General features: G+C 45.5%; 1 protein-coding gene across 1 annotated transcript in view; it reads right to left on the bottom strand.

The window, feature by feature from the left end:
* Positions 1–390: 390 nt before the first annotated feature.
* Positions 391–23,539, bottom strand: part of raph1a (Ras association (RalGDS/AF-6) and pleckstrin homology domains 1a) — a 48,696-nt gene continuing 25,547 nt past the window's right edge. Inside the window, exons 3-20 of the mRNA XM_061088604.1 lie at positions 21,937–22,071; positions 21,722–21,830; positions 21,474–21,613; positions 21,106–21,351; positions 20,829–20,981; positions 20,515–20,706; positions 16,963–17,037; positions 10,623–10,700; positions 9,407–9,481; positions 8,416–8,500; positions 6,836–6,957; positions 6,670–6,735; positions 6,423–6,566; positions 6,212–6,322; positions 5,491–5,589; positions 5,090–5,210; positions 4,545–4,675; positions 391–3,242 (exon numbers count right to left, since the gene is read on the bottom strand). Coding sequence (XP_060944587.1) covers positions 873–3,242; positions 4,545–4,675; positions 5,090–5,210; positions 5,491–5,589; positions 6,212–6,322; positions 6,423–6,566; positions 6,670–6,735; positions 6,836–6,957; positions 8,416–8,500; positions 9,407–9,481; positions 10,623–10,700; positions 16,963–17,037; positions 20,515–20,706; positions 20,829–20,981; positions 21,106–21,351; positions 21,474–21,613; positions 21,722–21,830; positions 21,937–22,071 — 4,452 coding nt within the window. The 3' untranslated portion in view covers positions 391–872. The remainder of the gene's footprint in view (positions 3,243–4,544; positions 4,676–5,089; positions 5,211–5,490; positions 5,590–6,211; positions 6,323–6,422; positions 6,567–6,669; positions 6,736–6,835; positions 6,958–8,415; positions 8,501–9,406; positions 9,482–10,622; positions 10,701–16,962; positions 17,038–20,514; positions 20,707–20,828; positions 20,982–21,105; positions 21,352–21,473; positions 21,614–21,721; positions 21,831–21,936; positions 22,072–23,539) is intronic.

The following is a 23,539-nucleotide window of genomic DNA, read 5'->3' as shown; positions in this document are numbered from 1 at the left end:
TTTTTTTCTTCATACAAACTGATTTGAAACCTCCTGTAATCTGAGAACAACCTTACGAGAAGAATTTGATAAATCTAAGTCGTCACCGGCCAATCAGCCACGGAACTGTAACTTTAAAGAAATACGTTCAGATCAAACGATCCAAATATAAACTGAGTAACCAGATCAACACTTTCTAAGTATTTTGAGAATACATGTCCAGTCAAACTCATTCTCTTCTGACACTCCTTAAAAACTTAAAATAATTATAATAACAATATCTTTCCAGTATTAAATAATCTTATATAAAAACACACACACAAAAAGGTTTGAAATAAATGGCAACGCTCCCTCTAAGAGTGCCCCGCCCGCCCCCCGCCCCCCCCCCCCCCCCCCCCAACATGTCTATACACATCATCTCACGTTCGCATCCTTCCATTAAACCTCTCCTTCCCTTCCTCGGTTCCTTCCCTAGCCTCGGTTCCTTCCCTAGCCTCCATGCAGTACCAGTTATTTTGCAGCGAATTGTCTGCGTCTCGTCTTTTGTATATTTCAATGCAAAGCTGCACAGACATTGTGAAAAAAGCTTGATTGGTGATTTTTCTGGCTTGCTTGTATACAGATATATATACATATATATTTTTTTCACTCATGTCATTGGGTTAAACATGTATTGTAATGATAGTATTAATGAGGATAATAGGAACAATCATTATCTGAGAGTACGAGTAGGAAACACAGCTTGCTACTTGCTCAGAAATCCCAGGGTGGATGGTTTGGGATGAGGGGAGACGGACAAGTCAAGACAGACATTGATTATTTCTCCTCTGCAGAAACCATGAGTCCTAAATAATCAGTTCAGCTGTTTAGGCTCCACCCAGTGTCCTCGCTCCCTACCAATCACCGGTCAGTTTGGTGCTCTGGTCCCTTTTGGGCGGAGCGGGAGGCGGGCCTCGCCGCAGCGTTGCATAGCCTGAGATGTTGGCATGTTTGGTGGAGTGGGAGTGTGTGTGGTGGCGAGACAAAGTCTGGGAGTGTCCTCGGACCCCCTGCTGCTGCATGAGCTCGGGAGGAGGCGGCGGCAGGAGCGCCATGTCGTCCATGGTGCCCACAGGCTCCATCTTTGACGAGGGGATGAGGATGGAGGAGGTGAGGGAGCCGTGGCGAGACACCGACTTCCTCTTCAGGGTGCGGTTGAGGTCTTCCAGGAAGTGAGGCTTCAGTGCCAGGGAGACCGGCCCGGAGGATTTGGGGGAGGTGGGCGGGACGGGAGAGGACGAGGAGGGCGTGTAAGAGGACAGGGAAGGAGGTGGCGTCTGGGACAGAGGAGGCGGCGAGAGCGGCAGTGAAATGGTATTGTCATACTGAGTCGTGCTGCTGCTCCACCGGTTCAGTGTGGGAGGAGGGACCGCCCCCTTTTTCAGGGAGCTCTGTTTCCACGACGTTGACGACAAGGCCGGCGTCGCCGACTGTTGATGTTGCTGCATCTGAGGCTGGGGGTTCACCACGGCTACCTTAGGGGGGTGATGGAACTCTGACGGGTGAGGAGGAGGAGGGAAGAGCTCTGAGTCACTGGGGGGAGGCGGGAAGTAGTCGGGTGAGGAGTCGAGGTTGGTGGGATGGGCAGGTGGAGGCGGGGGGGGAGGGGACGGGAACTCCACGGGCTGGTGGTGCTGGCCGGCCTGCAGACCCTGCAGCACCAGCGGGAGGTTCGCCAGGTTCAGCTTCCCCGGCTTGGGCAGCGGAGCAGGAAGCGCAGAGGAATCTTTAGAAGGAGACCCGGTCGCGGACGAGGAGCTGGAGGAGGTCCCCGTCTGAGGAGCCTGGCCAAATTTGTTGACCAGGCTCTCCACCTTCTTCGGCCTCTCGTCCTGGGCCTCGCCTGAGTTGGAGCGCATGGAGGAGGCTCTCTGTGGAGCCGGCGGCCCTCGCTTGATGGATCCCGTGGACGAGCTGGAAGGCGACTTCTTTATAGGGGAGCCCGTCTTAGAGGAGGATGAAGACGGAGGAGGAGGGAAATCTCCTGAGGTGTTATCTGGAGGCGGTGGGGGGAACTCCGGTGACTGCGGAGCCACAACTCCTCCTGGCTGCCACTTCGGCTTGGCCTTCACCGCCGGAGGAGACTGAGGAGCGCTGAACTTGGAGCCTTCCATGGAGCTGGAGGCAGGGATGGAGGAGGAGGAGGCAGCGTTTCCCGGGAACTGATTGACAATCTGTTTGACCAAAGAGGAGGTAGCAGCTGCAATGGAGACCGAAGAGAAGGAGGAGGAAGGAGAGATGGTGAGGTTCTTGGAGGAGAGGCTGTGCTGCTTTGGAAGAGTCGGAGGAGGCTGATTTGGGGAATGACCCGTTGAGAAACTCTGCTGCTTCTTAAAAGAGCCTTGGCTGCTTAGGAACGGTGTTGGAGACACCGGGGACAGAGCCATGGGAAGGGAGGAGGGACCTGAAGGTTTGGGAGCAGTTTGAGGGGGAAACCCACCAGTGAAGGTTTTGGGAGGTGCAGGGGGGGGTCCGCTGGGGGACAGGGGCCGGAGAGTCAGCAGGGAGGTGGGAGGAGACAGCCCGGCTGGAGGTGGAAGATGAGGAGAGTTTTCATCCGAATCTTCCGCCGTAAAGTCGTAGACCATGTGGGGAAACTTCTGTGACAGGAACTGCTGGAGGCCAGTGTTGGTGAAACTAGAACAGGAGTCGGACTCTGGATCGAAAGGAAGCGGCAACCCGTTGGCCTCCAGGCTCTCCGGGGGAGGAGGTGGGAGGTAGGCGTGCTCCTGCTCCTCCTCATCCAGCGGGGGTGGTGGAGGGAGAGAGGAGCAGGGGCTGGGTGGACCAAACTTTAATATGGCCATGGCTGAGCCAGGAGCTGGTGCTGTGGGTGGAGGAGGAGGGGGAGGAGAGGGTGGTAATGGAGGGGAGGTGCTGTAAGCAGCTGGAAGAGTATTGTAGTTTGGTTTGGTCGACTGAATGGGAAGAGCAGGTGTCGTCACCCCCGGCAACGGCGTCCTGGACTGGTTCTGGCTCTGCAGGCGAGCCAGCGTGCTGTACTTGACGTATGAGGTGGGAGGAGCCGGCTGATGGGCCACGCATACCAGAGGAGGAGGTGGAGGAGGTGGAGGAGGCGAGGGCGGCGACGTGGAGGAGTCGTCTGATGGGACAAGGCTGTCGGTGTAGCTGCTCCGGGAGGGCGGAGTCTGAGAGAGAGGCAGGGGGGGCATGGCGGGTATGTGGAGAGGGATGGGTCTACTGATCGGGTCGATCCTCATCATCTGCACAGAGGAAAGAAAGAGAGGAGACGAGGTGAAGAGACACAAGAAAGTATTAAGTCTAGTGTTGTCACGTTTCTGTAAAGCACACAATCCAGGACACAGTAGGAGGGGCTTCCAATCCTCTTTTTGAATTAGCTTCCAAGTCCTCAATTCTGTGTTACATTAACACACATAACAGTATATTGCATATTGCACATCCACATTTCTCTCCTGTTTTGCGTTTTACTTTTTATTTAACTTTTTATATCTTGTATATATATATATATATTTTTTTTTATATAGAGTTATTTCTTTCTTATGTGAAGAACTTATTGTGTTTTTGTGTTAAATGAATGCACCTATTTACCAAAGAAAATTCCAGGTAGGTGTAAACCTACTTGGCAATAAATCCTTTCTGATTCTGATTCTGATTCTGATCATTCAGAACTGACTTTTGAAGAAATGTGATTGGAACCCATTCCTACACAAGATGCAAGAACTCAAACAACAAACCAGTGCAGTCGAAGAACAAGAACTTCAAACACAGCAACGTGGGGAAAAAGGTCAAACACATTCAGAACCTCAAACTTTCCAACTTCACTTTAAGTTAGTTTTCTTATCGGCATCCGCAAAGAAACTGGAGGGTTTGTAGGGTTTAAGGTTTCAGGTTTCAGGTTTCTGTCCTCAGACGTGTGAACAGACCAGGGAGTTGATGTGCGTCTCTGGATCAGCTGAGATCTTTAGGTATCTTCATCCTGCAGCTACTTTACCTGCATCACGTTTCAACCTCTGAATCATCTCATCAAATAGGTTATTTACAACTTCAGTTAACAGCTGAATACCTCACTCTCCAGACTGTTTTGTTATTTGTTGGTTAGGACATTCCGTCACCACACGAGGTTAAAACCAATCAACAGTTCAGCTGCAGCCATTTAAAATCAGGGGATTCATTCAAGAGAATAACGCATAAAGAAAGAGCCGGTCACCAGTTAATTCAAAGCTCGGTGAAGCTGAACTCGGCACAAAGAACCTGAACCGGAGAATCAGTTGTTCGTCACTTGTGTTTTATAACGGCTCCGCACTGATCATCGTTTCAAAGGCTGCAGCTGAACTGTTAACATGCCTGTTACATCACTTCCTGTCTAACCTCCACTCCCTCCTCCTCCTGCACAAAGAGGAACTGGCATACGTCCCTTCACCTTTGACCCCTGGCAGGGAAGCAGAGGGGAAACATGGGTAATGTAGTCCACAAGGAAACAGGAGAATGACAGGGTAGGATGGAGTGTGTGTTATTAATGTGTGTGTGTGTGTGTGTGTTCACACCTCTCCTTGCGTTCCTCTCCTCCAGGCATCAGAGAAGATGGAGCTGACGGCGCTCTGGGAGCGGGTGTGGCCTGTTGACGTCATCTCTGAGACGCCGCTGTCTGATTGGCTGGAGTGGTTGGACTGAGACTCTGACGTTCGGAAAAACAGGAGTTACGGTTTGTTAACGATGCTTTTTCCATTTATGAACGGATATTAAATGGATAGTGTTGATTTTTTAAAAAACGACTGTGGTTCAGTTGTATCTGTCTGAACTTTGACCTTTAAGCCTTTAAACGACAGAGAGCTGTAGGAAATCAGCTCCTGTTTATTTGCTCTCACTGTTTTTTCATTTTCTTTATTAAAACATAAGAAAAAGTTCAAGGTGACGTCTCAAAATGTGTCATATAAACCCCAAGATATTAAATTTACTATGTTTCTGTAAAGTTTCCATCAAATGTTTGTCTCTGCTGCTCAGAAAAGGACTGAAACTTTTCACCAGCAATCAAAACATATTCCAGCTAGTTTCCCTCTGATGATTGAAGCTGTGAAAGAGGTGAACAGACCTGGAAGGCTGGAGGAGCTGGATCCTGACTTGATGGAGGAGGAGGAGAGGGAGGACCAGTCGTACGCCGCCTCCGTTCTCCTCATGGCCTCCTGGAAGTTGATGTACAGCTGCTTCCCATACTGACGAGCACACAGAGGAGAACATGAGGACAAGAGCAAACACATTTTGATGATGGTGATTCGAGGAGTGTAAGTGTTTTCAAGGTTCATTTATTTTGACCTCACTTACACCAACTTCCCTAAACTGCTGACGGCAAACTGAGCTAAACAAAAACACTTTTAAAGGTTTTAACTTATTATAAACAGACTAAAAACCCTTGATAACATCATCATCTCCTCCTAGTAGAAGTCTGAGCTACACTGGTTCTCTCTCCACTGAGAAGTAATAACCAGTGGTTACCTTGGCGATACGAATACTGTTGATCCACTGCTGGAGGGTTCTGACATCGTCGCAGCAGAGGTACTTGATGTACTGGGACTTCTTCTGGATCTGAGGGTGCTACACACACACACACACACAATGATTTACAGGATACGACTATCACTAAAGAAAGTACTTTGAGTTCTACGATTAAAACTCCATTTATGCTGCAAACACAGTAGTATTAATGAATTAAACCCTGTAGTAACTGCTCTCTTATTCTTGTAGCTGTATTTCCTGTGAAATTGTTGTAAATATTTGTGTGTTTTCAATATTGTCCGTTCGTTTGTGTCTCAGCAGGATTGCGACAAAACTACAAAACGAATTTCCACAAAACCTTTTTCCGAGGATGGGACATGAACCAACAAAGAACAAATAGTTTTCATGCAGAATAATTCCTGGATGTTGATGAAGAATCAGGAATATTTAGGGGACTGATATTTATGAGTGTGTGCGCAGGTTTTATACGACATGCTTTTTATACTTGTACAGTAATAACTAGAGCGACAAACCTGTGACTACTCAAAATAATAAAGATTCAACAGTTTTTAACAAAAATTATGGATTTGGTGCAGAAGCTAAGAATCTGTTCTAGATGTAATTACTCAATCACACCACTAGGGTGCAGTGTAAGATCAGTAGTTGGTCATATTTCCCATCACATTTGTTGGTCTGTGCGTCTGCATGTGTGTGAAAGTACCTTGAGCACCATGCAGTAATCTGTAGGAGCCTTGTACTTGCTCTTGTAGTCCTGACCCAGATAAACGTTCACATGATCCAACTGCAGGAAACACACCAGGTCCCTGGAGGCCTGGAAACACACACACACACACTTATTATTAAATATCATCTATTTCACTGGTAGAATAAGTATTTGTTGAATCTTTTTGTGTGTTGCTTATCACACTGACCTTGGCTTTGCCCTTGGGGACGTAGTAGATTCCAGAGGCTCTCAGCAGGAAGTAGCGTTTCTTCCACGACTTCTTCCCGTCCTCTTTCAGCCACAACACTCCCTCCATCTCAGGGACGGACACCGAGCTGCCGCCGAAACACTCCTAACACACACACACACACACACAAACAGACACACAATATAAATACAATTTTCAGACAGAAGACTATGACTTGTCATTTCTGAGTGAAGATAAACAAACTAACCTCTAACAGAGCCTCTTTGTTCCTCTCAGCCATCTCACACGTCTCCTTCCGCCCCAACAAATAGTTCTGCAGCAGAAAGGAAAGAAGAAAAGTTAGTGAAATTAAAACACACTTATAGTGTTGTAATGTTAAAGTCTATATGTGTCTGTGTGTGTTTGTGTGTCACCTGAGGGTTCTTGAACAGAGTGTACTTCTCGATGCGCTCAGTGAACATCAGGCGGTTCTGTGAGTCTCTGGTCCAGTTCAGCAGATTCTCCACCAGGTTCTCGTGATCCTCGAAGATTCGCTCTGAACACAGAGAACGAGACGAGTCAGCAACTTTCACTTCAGCTACAGTCACAGCAGAAAAATCAATAAGAATCAGATCTTGAGTTTTTAATTATAGTCAACTGTGGTATCGTCTCCCTTCATTTCCTCTCCTCTCCTCTTGTTTCCTCTCCTTCTCTCTCCTCTCCCCTCAGACATCTGTCTCTCGTCCTCCTTCCTTCCCTTCTCTCTCTTTTGAACCCAGCTGCTTTAACTCGTTTCTCTTGGGACGAACCACAGGGACGGAACCAGCTGTGACCCACATCCACTGTGAACCACTGATTTGACCTCATTAACAAAAAGACTTGTTTCATTTGGGGACAGATGTTTTCACTCAGTATTTACTTGTGTTAACCTGATTTTTCTGCGACAGAGATCGTTCACATCAGCATTTACACTTTCTGTCTTTCTCTATCGCTTCGGTCCAGGATATGATCTGGTTCATGTTTCATGTTAAACTTGAAAAACTGATCTAATGTGATTCTAATGGGTTTTTTGTCTTTAATTATTCATGCGTTTATTTATGATGCATCGTATCGTGTCCTTTGGTGTTTAGGCATTTATTTTGTATTACTATTTTTATGAAAAACTCTTTAGTTTGAATGTATTAAAGTTATGGATTATAACTTAGTCAGCACAAGAGGACGAGCAGGGGCGGGTCAGACACTCTGAGAGGAAGTCAGTCTGTAGCCGAAGGGCTCCCAGCAGGACGCTGGTGTTACTGGTGTGTTTGTACGTGTGGTGGTGGTGGGGGGGCTGTCAGGAAGGTTTAACCCCTCCCCTTCTCCCCCCCCCCCCAGCCGGAGACACCAGCAACTCCCCCAATCGACACAGGGGCCAATTGAACTCAGCCCGAGGCCGAGTCGAGGCCCCGAGACCAGGTTGCTTTTTATTTAACCCACAAGGAGAAGATTGAGCTTCACTTCACCTTGTCTCTCCCTCTCTCTCTCTCTCTCTCTCTCTCTCTCTCTCTCTCTCTCTCTCTCCCTCTCTCTCTCTCTCTCTCTCTCCACCCTCTCTCACGGTGATACTGACTGGCTGTTCAGCAGAAGCCCTGGAGATGTAGGTTAGATCACACGCTCTGCTGCACCGCACGCACGCCAACACTGTGTGTACGTGCACGTCAAAGACTGTTAAGTGGAGCTGGAGCTTGTGGCAGCAGTGTGTGTGCATGTGTGTGCATGTGTGTGTGTGTGTGTGTGTGTGCGTGTGTGCAAGGTCACGCCCGCCAGGGAGGTGTGTGTGCTTGTATCTACTGTATCTGCTCTGACAGTCAAAGCTGGAAACAGTGTAACAGAACATGTGTGTGAATTCACTGAATGACGTCGGTCCTCCATCACACGTGCACTAACACACAGAAACATCTGGAAGAGGTCACACTGCAGGTGTGTGTCCACTTTGTGTGTGTGTGTGTGTGTGTGTGTGTGTGTGTGTGCTCACCCATCTGCAGCTCATTGATGGTTTCCACCAGGGACCAGTCTGGGCTGAAGCCACAGTGAGATTTTTCCAGTAAACTGTCCAGAACCTGAAGAACAGGAGAAGCTACAGTCACACAACTTCTACTCTTAATGTATTAATAATACAAACACTACTACAACCAGTACTACTACTACTACTACTACTACTACTACTACTACTACTGCAGTATTAATGACCAGGGGCCTAGAAACAATGGCCTGGGGCACTGAGCTGAGAGGGGTTCCCCAAGAACAGCTGATTACTTGAATCCACAGTTTAAATCATTTCAGACGTTTGTTTGAAGACTAGAACGTCTAAATGTGTTTGTAGGATGTGTGTGACGGTGGTGGAGGTTTGCACTTTAAAGGGACTCTTACCTTTGTTGCATTTGAGAATTACAGCACATTCAAATCATCCCGCCTTCCTCCAATGCCCCACCCCCTCGTTCCCATCCGCGGTGTTTTTTTGAAGAAACTTTATTTACAAGCAGACTTACAATCTACTGCCTCCGCGCACGCACGTGAGTTTTTGTTTACCAAAGCAATGGATTCGGTAAGTTATATACATTTACATTCACATGCCTTGATGACGCGGGCCCGAATGCGCCACAAGAAGCAGACGGAAAACCTGCATGTCCATGCAGCAAACAGACAGGTCTGTCGGCCAATAAGGTCCTTCGGTCCGAAGAATTTTATTGGTTGAAGTTTTCACTAAATATTATGAGAGTGAAATAATTGTTTGTTTTTACTCCTGGTGGGTCTGTCTTGCATTTTAGAGTGTCATTACCTTATTAATACCAATTTAACCTTATCCAAAAAAAGTGTAAAAATGCAACAAAGGTAAGAGTCCCTTTAACTATAATTCATGTCTATGCACAGTTTGACCTGTGTTTGTGTGGAGGATGATGTTGGACCCCACAGCCCCCTGAAACCCTCCTGCTGCCTCTACTACTACATGTGAGCTGGACTCGTACCTGTCTGACCGTCTGTCTCTCGTCCACCATCATGGTCTTCGAGCTCTCGTCTGACAAATGAACGCGAATCACCAACTACGACGGAAAGAGAAACAGAGAAGATTATAGTTTAATGTTCTTTTATTCTCCGCCTCCGTGGTCCAGAGAATCTCTGTAGAGAAACTCTCTTGTTAAACAGATAGCATTACATATTCAGAGCATCATGTTCACATTGTTCATAAGAGGATCAAGTTTCCTTCACTGGTTTGTCCAGAGGAGCTCGTGCACAGTGATGTGTCCCAGTAAAGATAAGTGATGCTTCTCATGCATGACTTTAGTATGTCACGAGTCACGACACATGTACTCACACACACAGTTACACACATTCAAAATACACATTAGTCCACATTTCTATAACATAGTATAGCAGATTACTATAATTATTATTATATAACTGGGGGGGGGTCTTCACATGGACCATTGTGTGTATTTGTTACTTTAAATTATATATAAAACCTTTCAATCAAATCTAATCCAATTCAAAGTGCTTTACTGGTGACAACAGAACATGAACACTTACATTTTATATTATAATTCTTTTTATTTAGCTTCTATGCTTTTAAATAATCAATAATAATATTTAACTCCTGACAACCGATCGTATGAAAGTATTACTGAAAGAGCTTCACAGATTGACATATGACCTATTTATATTTTGGCCTATTTGAGATTTGTGCAGGATCCACTTACAGATGAATAGACTGTAGACACACACACACACACACACACACACACACACACACACACACACACACACACACACACACACACACACACACACAGGTAGCCGGATGTCATGCTGGGTGTGTGTGTGTGTGTGTGTAGTAAATCCAGATTGTCAATCCAGTCGCTCTCTCCCTCTGTGGGATTGAGACTTAACTTGCGATTGTCATTACGCTGAGTGCACTCTGTGTGTGTGTGTGTGTGTGTGTCTGTGTATCTGTGTGTGTGTGTGTGTGTGTGTGTGCTGACCCCAGCTGTTATTGACCAGAGCTTTTCAATGTGGAGTAACACTGATCTGACCCAGAAGCCAGTCCGCTGGACACGTGACAGACACACACTCACATGTATCCTGCAACACACATCCTGCACACACACACACACTCACACACACATTCACATGTGTCTTTAATGTCAATCTTTCTTGTGCATGTGTGTGTGTGTGTGTCGGACTCACCTTCTTCACCTGGGCCTCCTTGATCTTCTCCAGGGCGACTCGGATGTTGTCCGCCTTCAGCTTCGCAGCTTGCTCCTCCTGTACACACACACACAGACACACACACACACACACACACACACACACACACACACACACACCAGTGAGTCGATGCAAACCAACACACACTCCTGTCTGCATTGAACCCACTCCTCTTCTCACCTGATTCCTCCAACAGGAATTCATGTTTGTTTTCAGTTGATTTTTCCCAAAACGCTTCTGTGTCTGTTTCGCATCAAGTAAAATCTACAGAGAGTCAGAAACCATCCCAGTGTTCTAATGAGTGTCCCAGTATTCCCAGTATTCCCAGTCACTTCTGCTCAGTCCTGGAACATTCCTCCTGTTCAATGAGGCGCCTTCGTGTTTCCTGACAGGGTGCGAGATGAAGACGAAGACCAGCTTGACGTGAAGCACGAGTCAAGACAGAGGATCGATGGCCGAAGATCCCAAAGTGAGAGGAGCCATCACACGTGTGAGAAACCTGCCTCTTCTCCTCCTCCTCCTCTTCATCAACACCATCGTCGGTGGAGAATGAGACGGGATTAACGACCAGACGCTACATGTTGGATACTTGTCTCTCAGGAGGAGGATTATCCAAGTTTCCCACACACACAAACACACACACACACAGACACACACACACTGCAGCCGACGAACCAAGAGACTGACGAAGATGCTGATCTGAAATCGCAGCTTCTCTTTCAACTCTCAGCGACGTGATGGAGTTGAGAAGAAGGAGGATGAAGTCAGACAGCGGCGATTTCAGCGAGGACACAAAACACAAGAATCTGCGAGCAAAAAAATAAAAGAGTGGAGGTAGAAACTAGAAACGAGCTCGGATGACAAAAAGAAGAAGTGGAGTTGAGTCCGAGCTGCACGAACCGAGAGGACACAGATTTACTCTGATTAAAAACTGAATCTACCCTGTGAGGAGCAGACGAGCTGATTCGCCGGCCGGGCGCCGCTCTCACCTTCAGGCTCGCTCACCGAGAATCTGAACGTCATGTCACATCCTCGCCGGCCGGGCGAGATGGAGAGAGAGAGAGAGGAGGAGGAGGAGAGAGGGAGGAGGAGGAGGAGGGAGAGAGAGGGATGGATGGATGGGGGGGATGGGCGATGCTGCTGCTGCTGCTGTGCCAACTTCCATGCAGAGGAGCTGATCTCTTTATCTCAGGCTCTCACGCCCCCCCCCCCCTCGCAGACGCAGCATCCCTCTCTCTCTCTCTCTCTCGTTCTCGTCTTTCCACTTCTTCTATCAGATTTTATTTGTCTTGTCTCGCTCCTCTCGTTTGTCGTTTAGTGTGTCTGAGTGTACCCTGGTGACAACTCAGACACACACACACTCAGACACACACACACACACTCAGACACACACACACACACACACACACACACACACACACACACACACACACACACACACACACTCAGACACACACACACACTCAGACACACACACACAAACACACACACACACACACACACAAGAGGATCCAAACTGCGAACGAGCGAAAGGGCAGAGGGAAATGAAGACGATGAGGAGGATGATGGAGAGGAGATTATCAGCCAATCTCCTTATCTGCACCCCCCAAGCACCCCCCGAACCACACACACACACACTCACTCTCACACACACACACACACACACTACAGACCTAAATTGTCAAAACAGCCGCAGCAGGGAAGCCTCCAGTCTAAGCTCATAAACAGCTCCATAATGACGAGCCTATGTTCTGGTTAATGTCTTCTTCAGAAGATTAAATCGAATGTGGACAATCATCAGTTCAGCTTCAGCAGCTCTGAGCCGTCACAAATAACTAAGAGATAGATGAAGATTATGTTAAAGAGTTAAACATGTGATCAGATATACTGTTTGGCATTTAATATTATTAAAACTAGACCAAAGGAAAACATTTAAATAATAATGTGTTGTGATATCAGCAGCTTGTGTTTGACTCTGAATCTCTCCTTTGATTATCAGTAAACTTTAAAATAAAATAGTTTATTATGAAATCAGGTCCATTTTAGAAATATTCTTAACGTAATTACTGTTGAACTAAATAAATTAAAATGAGCGGCTGCTTTAAGACGAAAGGAAACTGAAAAGAATAAATAATCAATTCAATCAGACTCGGGTTACATGCATTAAAATAAAAATATAAATTGTGGATATACAATAAATGTAGCATCATCAATTCACATTATCGGCTGTAAAGTTGTTTTCTCAGACTCTAGAATTACATAACACCGATTTTATATAACTACAAATAAAGTGGAGACGAGACAAGAGGCGGAGGATTAAATTTGTAAAAACAAATTACATAACAGAGCATCTGTTTGTGGCTTTTAACATCTGAACTGAAGCTGTAACCACGACTTAAGAGAATAAGGTTTAATGGCTGCTCAAATTGTTTAGTCTAGAAAAATGTTAGGGTTTGAAAAAGTGACTGATGTTGTGTGTTCATTAAGAATGTAATGCTAACTGAGCGTATGAGTGTGTTTTAGTTTGTATTCACAATTCACACGCCTGTAGCAAGAAGCTAACATGTGTCAGTCATCATCATCATCATCACAATCATCATCATCATCACAGTTGTCAGAATCATCACTGTCGACCTCAGCTCTGCCTTTAGCTCATTCTGAATTTCTACACTTTATTATTTATATTATCTATTCTTTTTTCTATTTTTCAGCTTTTCCAATATCTTCCAATACATTTGTTTCTATCATGTGGTAAATCATTATTGTACGATGGTGAATCCTTAAATCTGTAAAACGTTTCTTAACCTTCTGTATATTATCTGTATGTGCGACTCATAATCAATTGTGTATTGAGTGAACAACTCTCCAGTTATGGTTATGTAAACAATATGATTTTAGAGGGATTATTAATTAACGATCTTTAATTCTACTAATAATGTGTAAATCCATAATAAAACCTGATTAAAAGCATCTTAATATTATAATATAACCCATTAATTCATCCATTGATTACCCTTAAATCTGTCTATGACATAATTTAACGGCTTGTCACAGCATCTTAGTTTTATATTCGATAGAACCACCTCCAGTCGACGGGGTTTCTCCTCCTCCTCCTCCTCCACCTCCTCCTACTCCACCTCCTTCTCCTCCTCCTCCTCCTCCTCCAGCTTCGTCATCACGGTTCCCGGCTCGCACTGTAAACATTTTCCCTCCACATCATAGATTTTCATGTTGACCTACATTACAGAGGCTCTAAAATTAGCTCCTGTTCAGTAAAGACGCTGCTGCTTTGGAAGTCATAAGGAAAATGTCCATCCTGAGCTGCCGTAGGATCATGAGCACAGCGACTTATATGGAGGCAGCAGAAGTGGGCCAGCTGTGTGAGTGTGTGTGTGTGTGTGTGTGTGTGTGTGTGTGTGTGTGTGTGTGTGTGTGTGTGTGTGTGTGACTGTGTGTGTGTGTGTGTGTGTGTGTGTGTGTGTGTGTGTGGGTGTGTGACTGTGTGTGGGTGGGTTGCAGTTATTGCTGAGACAGTTGTAATACTGACACAAAAAGACTATCCTATATGCAGATCTACACACACACACACACACACACACTATTTAATGCAAGCAGCTTCACATCCAATACACACACACAAACAGCTTTTAATGCCTTATATTACACACACACACACACACACACTGGAAGCTGCTCTGAGTGAGGATAATTGCACCCTCAGCCTAATCACTGCTGCAGGAATTAGACTGCCCCCCCCCCTGGCTCATAATCTGTCTGGAATCTCAGGGCCCTTTGCAGCTGCACCCCCCCCCCCCCCCCCCCCCCTCTAATCTGGACCCTCAAATTAAAACAGAATCACGTTCTCAGAGAGATTCAGTGGAGCCGGACTAAGCGCGGGAGGGAAACCCTGAAAGACGAGGTGATCTCGGCTTGGTTGAAATCCGCGGCAGTAAAAGCAGGATTTGAAACCACCGGCAGCTGCTCTGAGATAAATGGATCCTAAAAGTGAAACATTAATCTGACGACGTTCACTTAATTCTGATCCACTGGGCTCAGACGGACGGGCGGGTGGGAAAATCCAACACTCTCCAGTAAGAGGGTGAAATCTGATCGTCCAGGCTCGTCGGCTGGATCCTAAACTCAACTCAACCCAGATGAGAGGGAGCGAGGACTCAGAAGCAGACGAGAGAAAGAAGTCGTCCCAACAGGAGAGAGAGCACGTTGCCAAGCCGCCGCTGGGAGAGTGTGTGTTGCTGTTGCACGTGCACATGTATGATGCTCCGGGGGAATCCCCCCCCCCCCCTCGCTGCACCGAAGCAGATTATCTCTGCAGATCCGGAACATTCCTCCGACGTCCAATAAAACAGCCTCATCTGCTTCATCATCCAATCAAATCATGACATCTCAGATCCAATCAGAAGAAATCCTCCTTACTTACTTTCTATCTAATTCCCAGAAACACACACACACACACACATAGAGATAAATAAAACTTTGTCCTCAGCCATTAAGACGTCTGCAGCTTTAGCTTAAGAGCAGCACGGACTCAAACATTACAGTGATTTCAATAAAACCTCCGTGAACGTATGAAAAGTGATTCCTGTTCAAACAGAAACGTGTCACCAGCTTCACCGCAGCAGCAGCTCGTTCCATTATGTGCATTGATCACACAGATCAACCACAAAGCTCCATTACTGCAAAATGCTCCAAACACTCATCAGCAAACAGAACAACGTGACGAGTTCTGACTCTGACGTCCAGGAGGTTTCTCACAGTTTCTAGATGCACGTCAGAATAAAAGTAGAATAAAAGGGCAAAAACACAGCAGTGTGATTTCAATCTAATAATCAAAACCCAGAATCCAAACACTGTGGGGTGTATGTCACCAGATTCATATGAGGTCACAGAGACCTTTGACCTTTGAAATGTAATCTCTTCACATTGAGGCTAAGTGACAACAGGTCAAATAGAAGAAATTCCCTAAAGGGAGACTTGACCAGTGTGACCTTGACCTTTGACCTTTGGCCCCTTAAAGAGTTTATCCCGAGATATTATGTTCACGAGTGCGTCCGGTCGCTGACAGTCATATCTGAAGTGTTGATTCAAAAAGCACAAAAAGCAAAATATTCCCCCAATATTCTTCTCTCTCTCTAATCCAGAGTTAAACAGGAACGATGGAGTTAATGTTGCTGTTGAACAAACGCTGACATGTTTCATTTCTGACTTTCAGACACAGAAGCGTCGACACTTACCTGCACCTGGAGTTCCTGTGAGTTCCATCCCAGAATGTTTTATCCAAACTTTCATTCCAAATAAACTAGAAGCAGCTTCACAGAGCGATCACACGGGGAGAGAGTCAGAGAAACACTCTTCTGGAATCTGATTTTCCATTTAGTTAGAAAGTAATGAAGAGGTTGAACTTTAGGTAAATAATTCGCTCCTGCTTTAACACAAACTCCCGTGTGGTCGCATCCTGGAGAAGCTCTGACACTTAACAGCATTGAAACCATCCCACAGTTCACACACGTGCAGTCAGTTTACCTTCACTCATGCTCTCATGCTTCATAGAGAAATATCACACTCTGAAAACAAACCAAACTCTGACGTCAACAGGAACCGGAGACATGAGCAGTGACTCCAAAGCTTTACAGAATAAAGGCTCACACACTGTGGGAGTGGAAATTGATCACACTGTATGATAATCTGGATTAGAACTGGTTTTTACATCTTTAACATCTATTTAGATCAGTGCTCCACTAGGAACGAGTCAAATGTGAAGGTTCTCTGCTCTTTTCAAATGGTGCTACTGGTTTTTAATCAGAGTAATGATCTGTTTCTGTGTGGCCTTTGATTTCAGGACATGTTCAGTCATTAGAGATTAAACATGTATCTGATGTTTCCGGTGAATCTCCCGCCTGCAGGCAGACGTTTGATTTCCGAGCAAACACTGATTGGTTATTTTAATCAGGCTGCAGTTACAGGAGATGATCCGATTTAAGATTTTCACAAGTTTAGAATTGAAATCTGAGGAGTTACAGCCTCTGTAAAGCTTTGGGATTTCACACCTTGTATCATAATGAGGCCAACAACACAAACTCAGCTTCCTTTGGCACCACAGAGGAAGAGGGGGGGGGCGACACAGGCTGAGGAGGAAGGTGGAAAGAAGAGGAGGGAGCATGCACGGTGGCCATGACACTACACCACCCACAGGGAAACAACATGCGTGCACAGAGGGCGAGGGAGGGAGGGAGGGGCAGGAGGCTGACATGCAGGAGGCATGAGGGGGGGGGGGGGCGTGTGGTAGTGAAGCGGGAGTCACCTTGGTCAGCAGGTGTGTAGGTTTTCCTGCTATGTTTCTCAGAATCAGAGAGGTTTCCCTGTCCAGATAGGAGTGCTTTAAAGAGACAGAGAAAGAGAGAGAGAGTGTCCCAGTGAATGGATCTGCTGATTGATTGATTGATTGATTGATTGATTGATTGATTGATTGATTGATTGATTGATTGATTGATTGATTGATTGATTGATTGATTGATTGATTGATTGATTGATTGATGGGATGTGGCAGATTAGCAGAAAGCTGTGCGGTGAAGCAGAGATCAGCAGCAGAAAGTGAACTGAGACCTGTAAAGAGCCAAACATGTAAACAACAGATCACAGTGACGCTGAGGAAACAACAAGTTAACACACATGGACCAACACTTTGATGTTTAATCACCTGCACCAAGATGTTTGTTTGTTTGTTTGTTTGTTTGTTTGTTTATCAGCTGAATGATGCAAAAACTTCTCAACACGTTTCCACCTGCTCCAAGAACTCACTCACTAAATGTTGCTTCCTACACGTGAAGCCAGATTCCAAACTGCAGTGGAATCTCTCGCCCAGCGTCTGTAACGATGTTATGGTATTGAAGATAAAACCAGTGGGGAGTCATGTTCCCTGTGAAGTCTCATTATTAGAGCCAGACAGATTTATTGGTTGGCCAATAAAGAATCGCTGGATGGGTCCTTTTTACAGACACAACTGTGCACATTTGCAGAGTAAAACACGCATTTATGTTTATTTTCATAGCTAATAAATAGGTATGAGAAATTCTTTAATCCCTGATATCGTTAACGGCATTGGGACACAAAATTCTAAATCAGCTCATTTCATTTTTATTCAGATTACAAACTGTAGAGAACTTGAGCCGGTGAACGTTTATTTCTAATAAAGGTAAAATAACTGGAGTAGAAACTTCACTGGCGAGCGGCTGAAGAGCGAGACAGGATTTTAAACTCCGGGCCATCGGGGCACCAGACACGTCTTCATTAATTATTCATCTGCTCAATTATTAACCACATGACTCATATTTACTGACAATGTGAACTGACAAACAGACGCGGGTCAGATCTGCGGCTCAGGGGTTTAAATACGATAATCCACAGACGTGCACGTGCAGCAGTGAGTCACCAGTTCATCCTCAGCAGGTTCCGGTGGGAAGGGTTCAGACTTCTCACACATGGAACTGATCGGTTTCATTCTCCACATCTTTCAACGTGTTTTTCTTTAGGAATAATAAAAAAAAAACGACTTCCTCAAATTACATATTTCATTAATAGTGTGGTTAATTTAATTTAACAGTCTGTAAATATCTATTTAGTGTTGTAGTGTGTGTGTGTGTGTGTGTGTGTGTGTGTGTGTGTTTGTGTGTGAGTGTGTGTGTGTGTGCTTCAATCACTAGAAACCATTTTATAGAAAGCATTAGTTCTTTCATGATAACCACAGATTAAAAATAATATTTAGGTCAAACAAACACACACTCACACACACAAACACACACACACACACACACACTGACACACACTGACACACACACTTGGATGTTGTCGGTCAGATCTTGGCCAAAGGGAAAAGCTGACAGCAATCATGTGTGTGCGGGTGCGTGTGTGTGTGTGTGTACGTGTGTTTGTGTGTGTGAGTGTGTGTGTGTGTGTTGATCCCCTTTAGGTCCCAGTAATCGAGTGGATGGCTGCTACATGCTGCCTCACATGGGAAAACTCTACTATTATTATAATCACTATTATTATTAATAATCCTCACCTTCAGCCTGTGAACTATTCTTCCTTCAGGTCGAACGAGTCTCTGAACAATTTAAAGTCTTAACACGCCGTTATTTTCACTGCCCTAAAATCGGAGGAAGCCTCAAAGTGCAGCAGTCCCAGTTTCTAATGAGCTGGGCTCGTGGGAGAAAACACTACGAGCTCCTCTCCTCCTCTCATCCCTCGCTTCTGTCTGATTCCTCTCTCTTTTGCTCTCTGTGCTTCTCTCCCTCCTCGCCCTTTAGTTCCCATCATCCTCTGCGCCTAATGCCTTTATCGTCCAGAGTGGTTTGCTGACTCACTGTGGCCTCTCCTCTCATTATTCTAATATCTCTCACTCCTCCTCTCCTTCTCTCCATCGCTGGTCTCTCAGATGAACTGGAGCAGTTTCCCATGCACTGAACAGGGTTTGTGTTTGGAGTGACAAGAAATAACCGACCTATGATAAGTAATAAGTTAATCCACGAGTCTCAGTGAACATTTGTATGAAATTTAACAGGATTCTCTGGAGGCGTTCTTCAGAAAACATGTTCGCATGAAGAAAAAGGTGTTTATGATGTCACAGTGTCCTTGACCTTTGACCTTAGACCACAAGATTCGAATCTGTTCACCCGTGAGTCTAAATGAACATATTCACCAAACTTGAAGTCATTCTTTTAAGACAATCTTTAGATATGACTTAGCTTTGACCTTTGGCTTCCAAAATCATATAAATGAGTCCTTGAGTCCAAATTAATGTTTGCATCAAATATGAAAGGATTCTCTCAAGGCTTTCCGGAGATATCGCGTTCACAAGAAAAAATGTGTGCTTTGTGAGCTCGTAGAGACCTTGACCTTTAACCTTTGTCCAGCAACATTTTATCAGTTCATCTTTAAGTCCAAGCGACCATTTCTACCAAATTTAAAGAAAGTCCTTCAGAGCGTTCTTGAGATATCACGTTCAGAAGCTGGGTGTCGCCGGTGCTGAGGCATAACAAGGTTTAAACTCCGTCAGCAGCCACAAGGGTCAGGAACTAAACAGCTGGTGTAGTATAAGAGCCTAAAAATCCTAACCCTAAACCGATATAACATAAAATATACGACAAGAACGGACCTTTACAATCGCTTTAGCTCTTTTTCGGCTTCACCTTATTCGCACGTTGCAAACTCAGCTGTGAATGATCCAGATCTGACGACGTGGGTGATTCAGCGGAAGATTATAAACAGGCTCGTTCTCTTCCGTCTTTTCTGGGACAGAAAAATAAAACGTTCTGATGATGAAAGAAGCGAAGACGCAGCTGGAAGCAGCAGAAAGAACCAACGACCACAAACCACTGCTGCAGGGAAACCTGAAGAATCCGTATTTAGAGGAGCAGGGGGCGGAGCCTGCCTGCACCTACACCTGCGCCCTGCACCCATTGGACGTTACTAGCTGTCACTCACACTGTGGTATCCACCCCCCCAATACATACGCTGCACATGGTCCTTCACCTTCTTCCCCTGTGAGTCTTCCTCTCTAAAGAATCTATGCACGCTTGTAATTTCCCGTTTTCCAAATGTAATTATCGGCTGATGCACATAATCTCCTGATAATCTGCTGGAAACAATCGCTGACTCAGCGTCAGTGGACAGGTGCTAAAAGCCTGTAAATGAAATTAGCATTGATGTGTGTTGTGCTGACGGCAGCACTCAGGTCAGCGTTAGCAGACACACGTCGTTATCTCTTCCTGTTCCTGTCGGTGAATCAGGTTTAAAGTGTTTAACGCCGACTTCAGCTCGTTGATTCGCTGACTGCTCACAGGAAGTGACCTCGTACCTCAGTGACGTGATGACCCGGGCCGGCCACCTCGCCTTGAGCCGGCGGCTGCTGACCGTCCGACTCGCTGGAGCGCAGGACGCTGTCCAGGGAGTCCATGGAGGAGGCGGAGTTCATGGAGGAGGCGGAGTTCACGGAAACGCCAGAGGCCGAGGTGACGGAGGAGCGGGAGGAGTGGACGATCGAACGCGCCTGGAGAGAGAGAAGAGTTCAAACAGAGAAGGTTTGATTTAAAACCACAAAAAGTCCAAATCCAAGAAGTTCAGTGGATAAAATGTGATGATTAATCAACAATGAAATTACGATCACTTGACCTCGTGTTCACTGACGGTGCCGACGGATCCCGTGCGTCGATGCTGCCGCTGAGTCGAGCCGGGCCGCCGCATCGTGGCCGACGTGTAGGTGGAGGCGGAGCTTAGAGAGTGGGACGAGGTCTGACGGGCGGCTTCGTCCATGCTGAGGGACGCCTGAGGAAATAAACAACAAACAGCACAATTTAATAAACGTGGAATATCTTCTTAGGCTTCTTTATCGTATATTTATATTTGATAAGTAAGTAATAAGTAAATAAATTACCCCGCTCTCACGCACCTTCTCCAGTTGAGCCGTGATGTCGTCCAGACTGAAGTTGGAGGCCAGTGCCGGTCTCCCATGCTGCCCAGTGGGAGCTCTGATGGTCCCAGCAGGCGACGCCCTGGTGCTGCTGCTGCTGCTGCTCGCGCCGCTGCTGCCGCCGCCGCCGCCGCTAACGCTGTTACTACTGCTACCGCCACCGCCGCTGCCGCTCCCTGCTGGCTGCTGCCTGCCACTGCGCCCTGCTGGAGGCTTCTGGCGGACCTGGAGAATATAAATCAAAGCTTTAGAAATGTAAAATGGGATTTAAAAAAACATAGAAACAAAGAAGTTTTAGAAAATAACTAAATATTTGCTGACACACAACAAAGTGGTTGTGTGTGTACCTTGGTGTCGGTCAGGCCCAGGCGAGCCATGCCGCCGGCGCTGTTTGGTTTCGTGTTGACGGTGCTGAGTTCCTGTTCGATGGAGCAGAGATCCGCCATGAGGGCGTCCAGGTCCACGTTCTCGCCCTGATTCAACGCCTCTGAAGACGGAGACACATCAGGACATGAGACAAACTTGTCAAAAAGGAGTGAGGTCATAGTGTGTGCTTATAAATGTGTGTCTTTGAGTGTGTGTGTGTGTGTCTTACCATTGATGTTGTAGATGGAGAACCTGTAGGAGAAGTTGGCCATGTTGGTTTCCTGTCGGAGTGGAGCCTTCTGCTGAGGAGGCCGCTCCGGCCGGCCGTCGTCCAGACTCTGGATTCCACCAAGAGAAAATCAGAAACATGAAAACTGCAGCTCTGCATTTATTATGACATCACTATAAAGACTTGTGTGTGTGCGTGTGTGTGTACACTCGTACCTGTGTGAGTTTGTCCAGCTCCCCTAACCAGGCTCCAAACATCTTGTCCAGGTCCTGGTCCTCCTTATCGCTGTCCATCTCTTCCTCCTCCTCTTCCTCCCTCACCTCCACCTCCTCGTCTGACAACTGCTCCATCTGGAGGAGAAAGAAAAGAAAAGAAAAGGAGGAAGAGAAACTGGTTAATTCTCCTTCAGCTGCATGAGAAGAGCGTGATCACTCAGCGTCATCTAGTGGCCAACTGGTTGCACTACACGTTCCATTACATTTCTGTCTCTCTCCGAAGTGAACAGCAGAGGGCGCTCCAGCTCCTGTGGGTCACCATCAAAGCAAGATAAGGGTCAAAGGTCACAGTTCAACGCTGGGAATTTATTCTGGAAAACGTTTGAGCAACGGAAATCCACTTATAAAAAAAGCCTGTTAAACTATTTATGAAGACAAATTTCAAAGCTGCAATAAAAATTCAAAGATGTCAATAAAAGCTTGTTTGTGACAGAGCACAGCTGGAGACAGATGAAAAGAGACGGAATCAGAAAAGGAACATTTACACAGACAGAGTCCAGCTGTATTTAATAAAGTAAACAGGAAACGGATTGAAGAGTTGTCTTGACCTCCTGTTACCACATGCTGCTCGTCGCCGGGTTTCAGACGATATAAATACTTTTAAAAAAGAGAGAAAAGAAGAGCAAAGAAAAGACAAGAGAGAGAATATTAGTCTCTCATGTCCGAAAAGTTTGGTCGGTGAATTCATCCTCCCATGAAATGCTTGGTTCCAGATTTAAAGAATTATATATACATCGTTGCTAACAATATTCTTAATTCACCAGTTGACCAAAATTCTTTCATGTGATTATTTTTAATTGTTTCTATTCTTTTTATTTGTCTGCTTTTATTTGATTTCTTCTGTATTTTCTCGTAATTTATCTATATTACTTATTTGGTTTATTTGTTATGCATTTCTGCAAACTGACTTTCCTGTGTCTGCTTTGTGCTGTTAAAGTTACTATCATAACTACAAAATACAAAAATTGAGGGGGAGGTTCTTGTGATTAATGACACACACACACACACACACACACACACACACACACACACACACACACACACACACACACTCACAGTGTCATGAAAATATACGGATGTTTACACTGGAATACAGTTCAGAGACAAATATGCGCAGCAGCTGTTGAATTCTTCTGTGTTGAAAACCAGAAGGAAATGTTAACTCCACAGATTTAGATCCAAATGATTTATCGGAAATTAATACTCTGCTTGTAGTCTATAATACTAGTATATAAATTATATAAATCATATGAGACAAAGTCCAGGTATTGGAATCGGTACTGGGATGGTATGAAAGCTTTTGGAACATTTCTCATCTTCATCATCTATTACGTATGTTTTTAATTTCATGTTTTTCCTTAGTTTTAACATATCTCAGTCTACGATGGTGTCCACACGCCTTTACGGAGATAATCTTTGTGTAAAAAAAAACTGAGATTGCAAATACGAACAGGTGAAATGAGTTTCCTCCATCAGGTGGCGGAGCAAACCTCCTCTTCTCCCTCCTCCACCCGGCCGAGCCCAAAGTATCACCCAGGGCTCA

Source organism: Limanda limanda, chromosome 16 (genome assembly GCF_963576545.1).
Source record: "Limanda limanda chromosome 16, fLimLim1.1, whole genome shotgun sequence".
Taxonomy (NCBI): domain Eukaryota; kingdom Metazoa; phylum Chordata; class Actinopteri; order Pleuronectiformes; family Pleuronectidae; genus Limanda; species Limanda limanda.
Note: the sequence above shows the minus strand (reverse complement) of the source record. Positions and strands in the feature narration are given on the sequence as shown.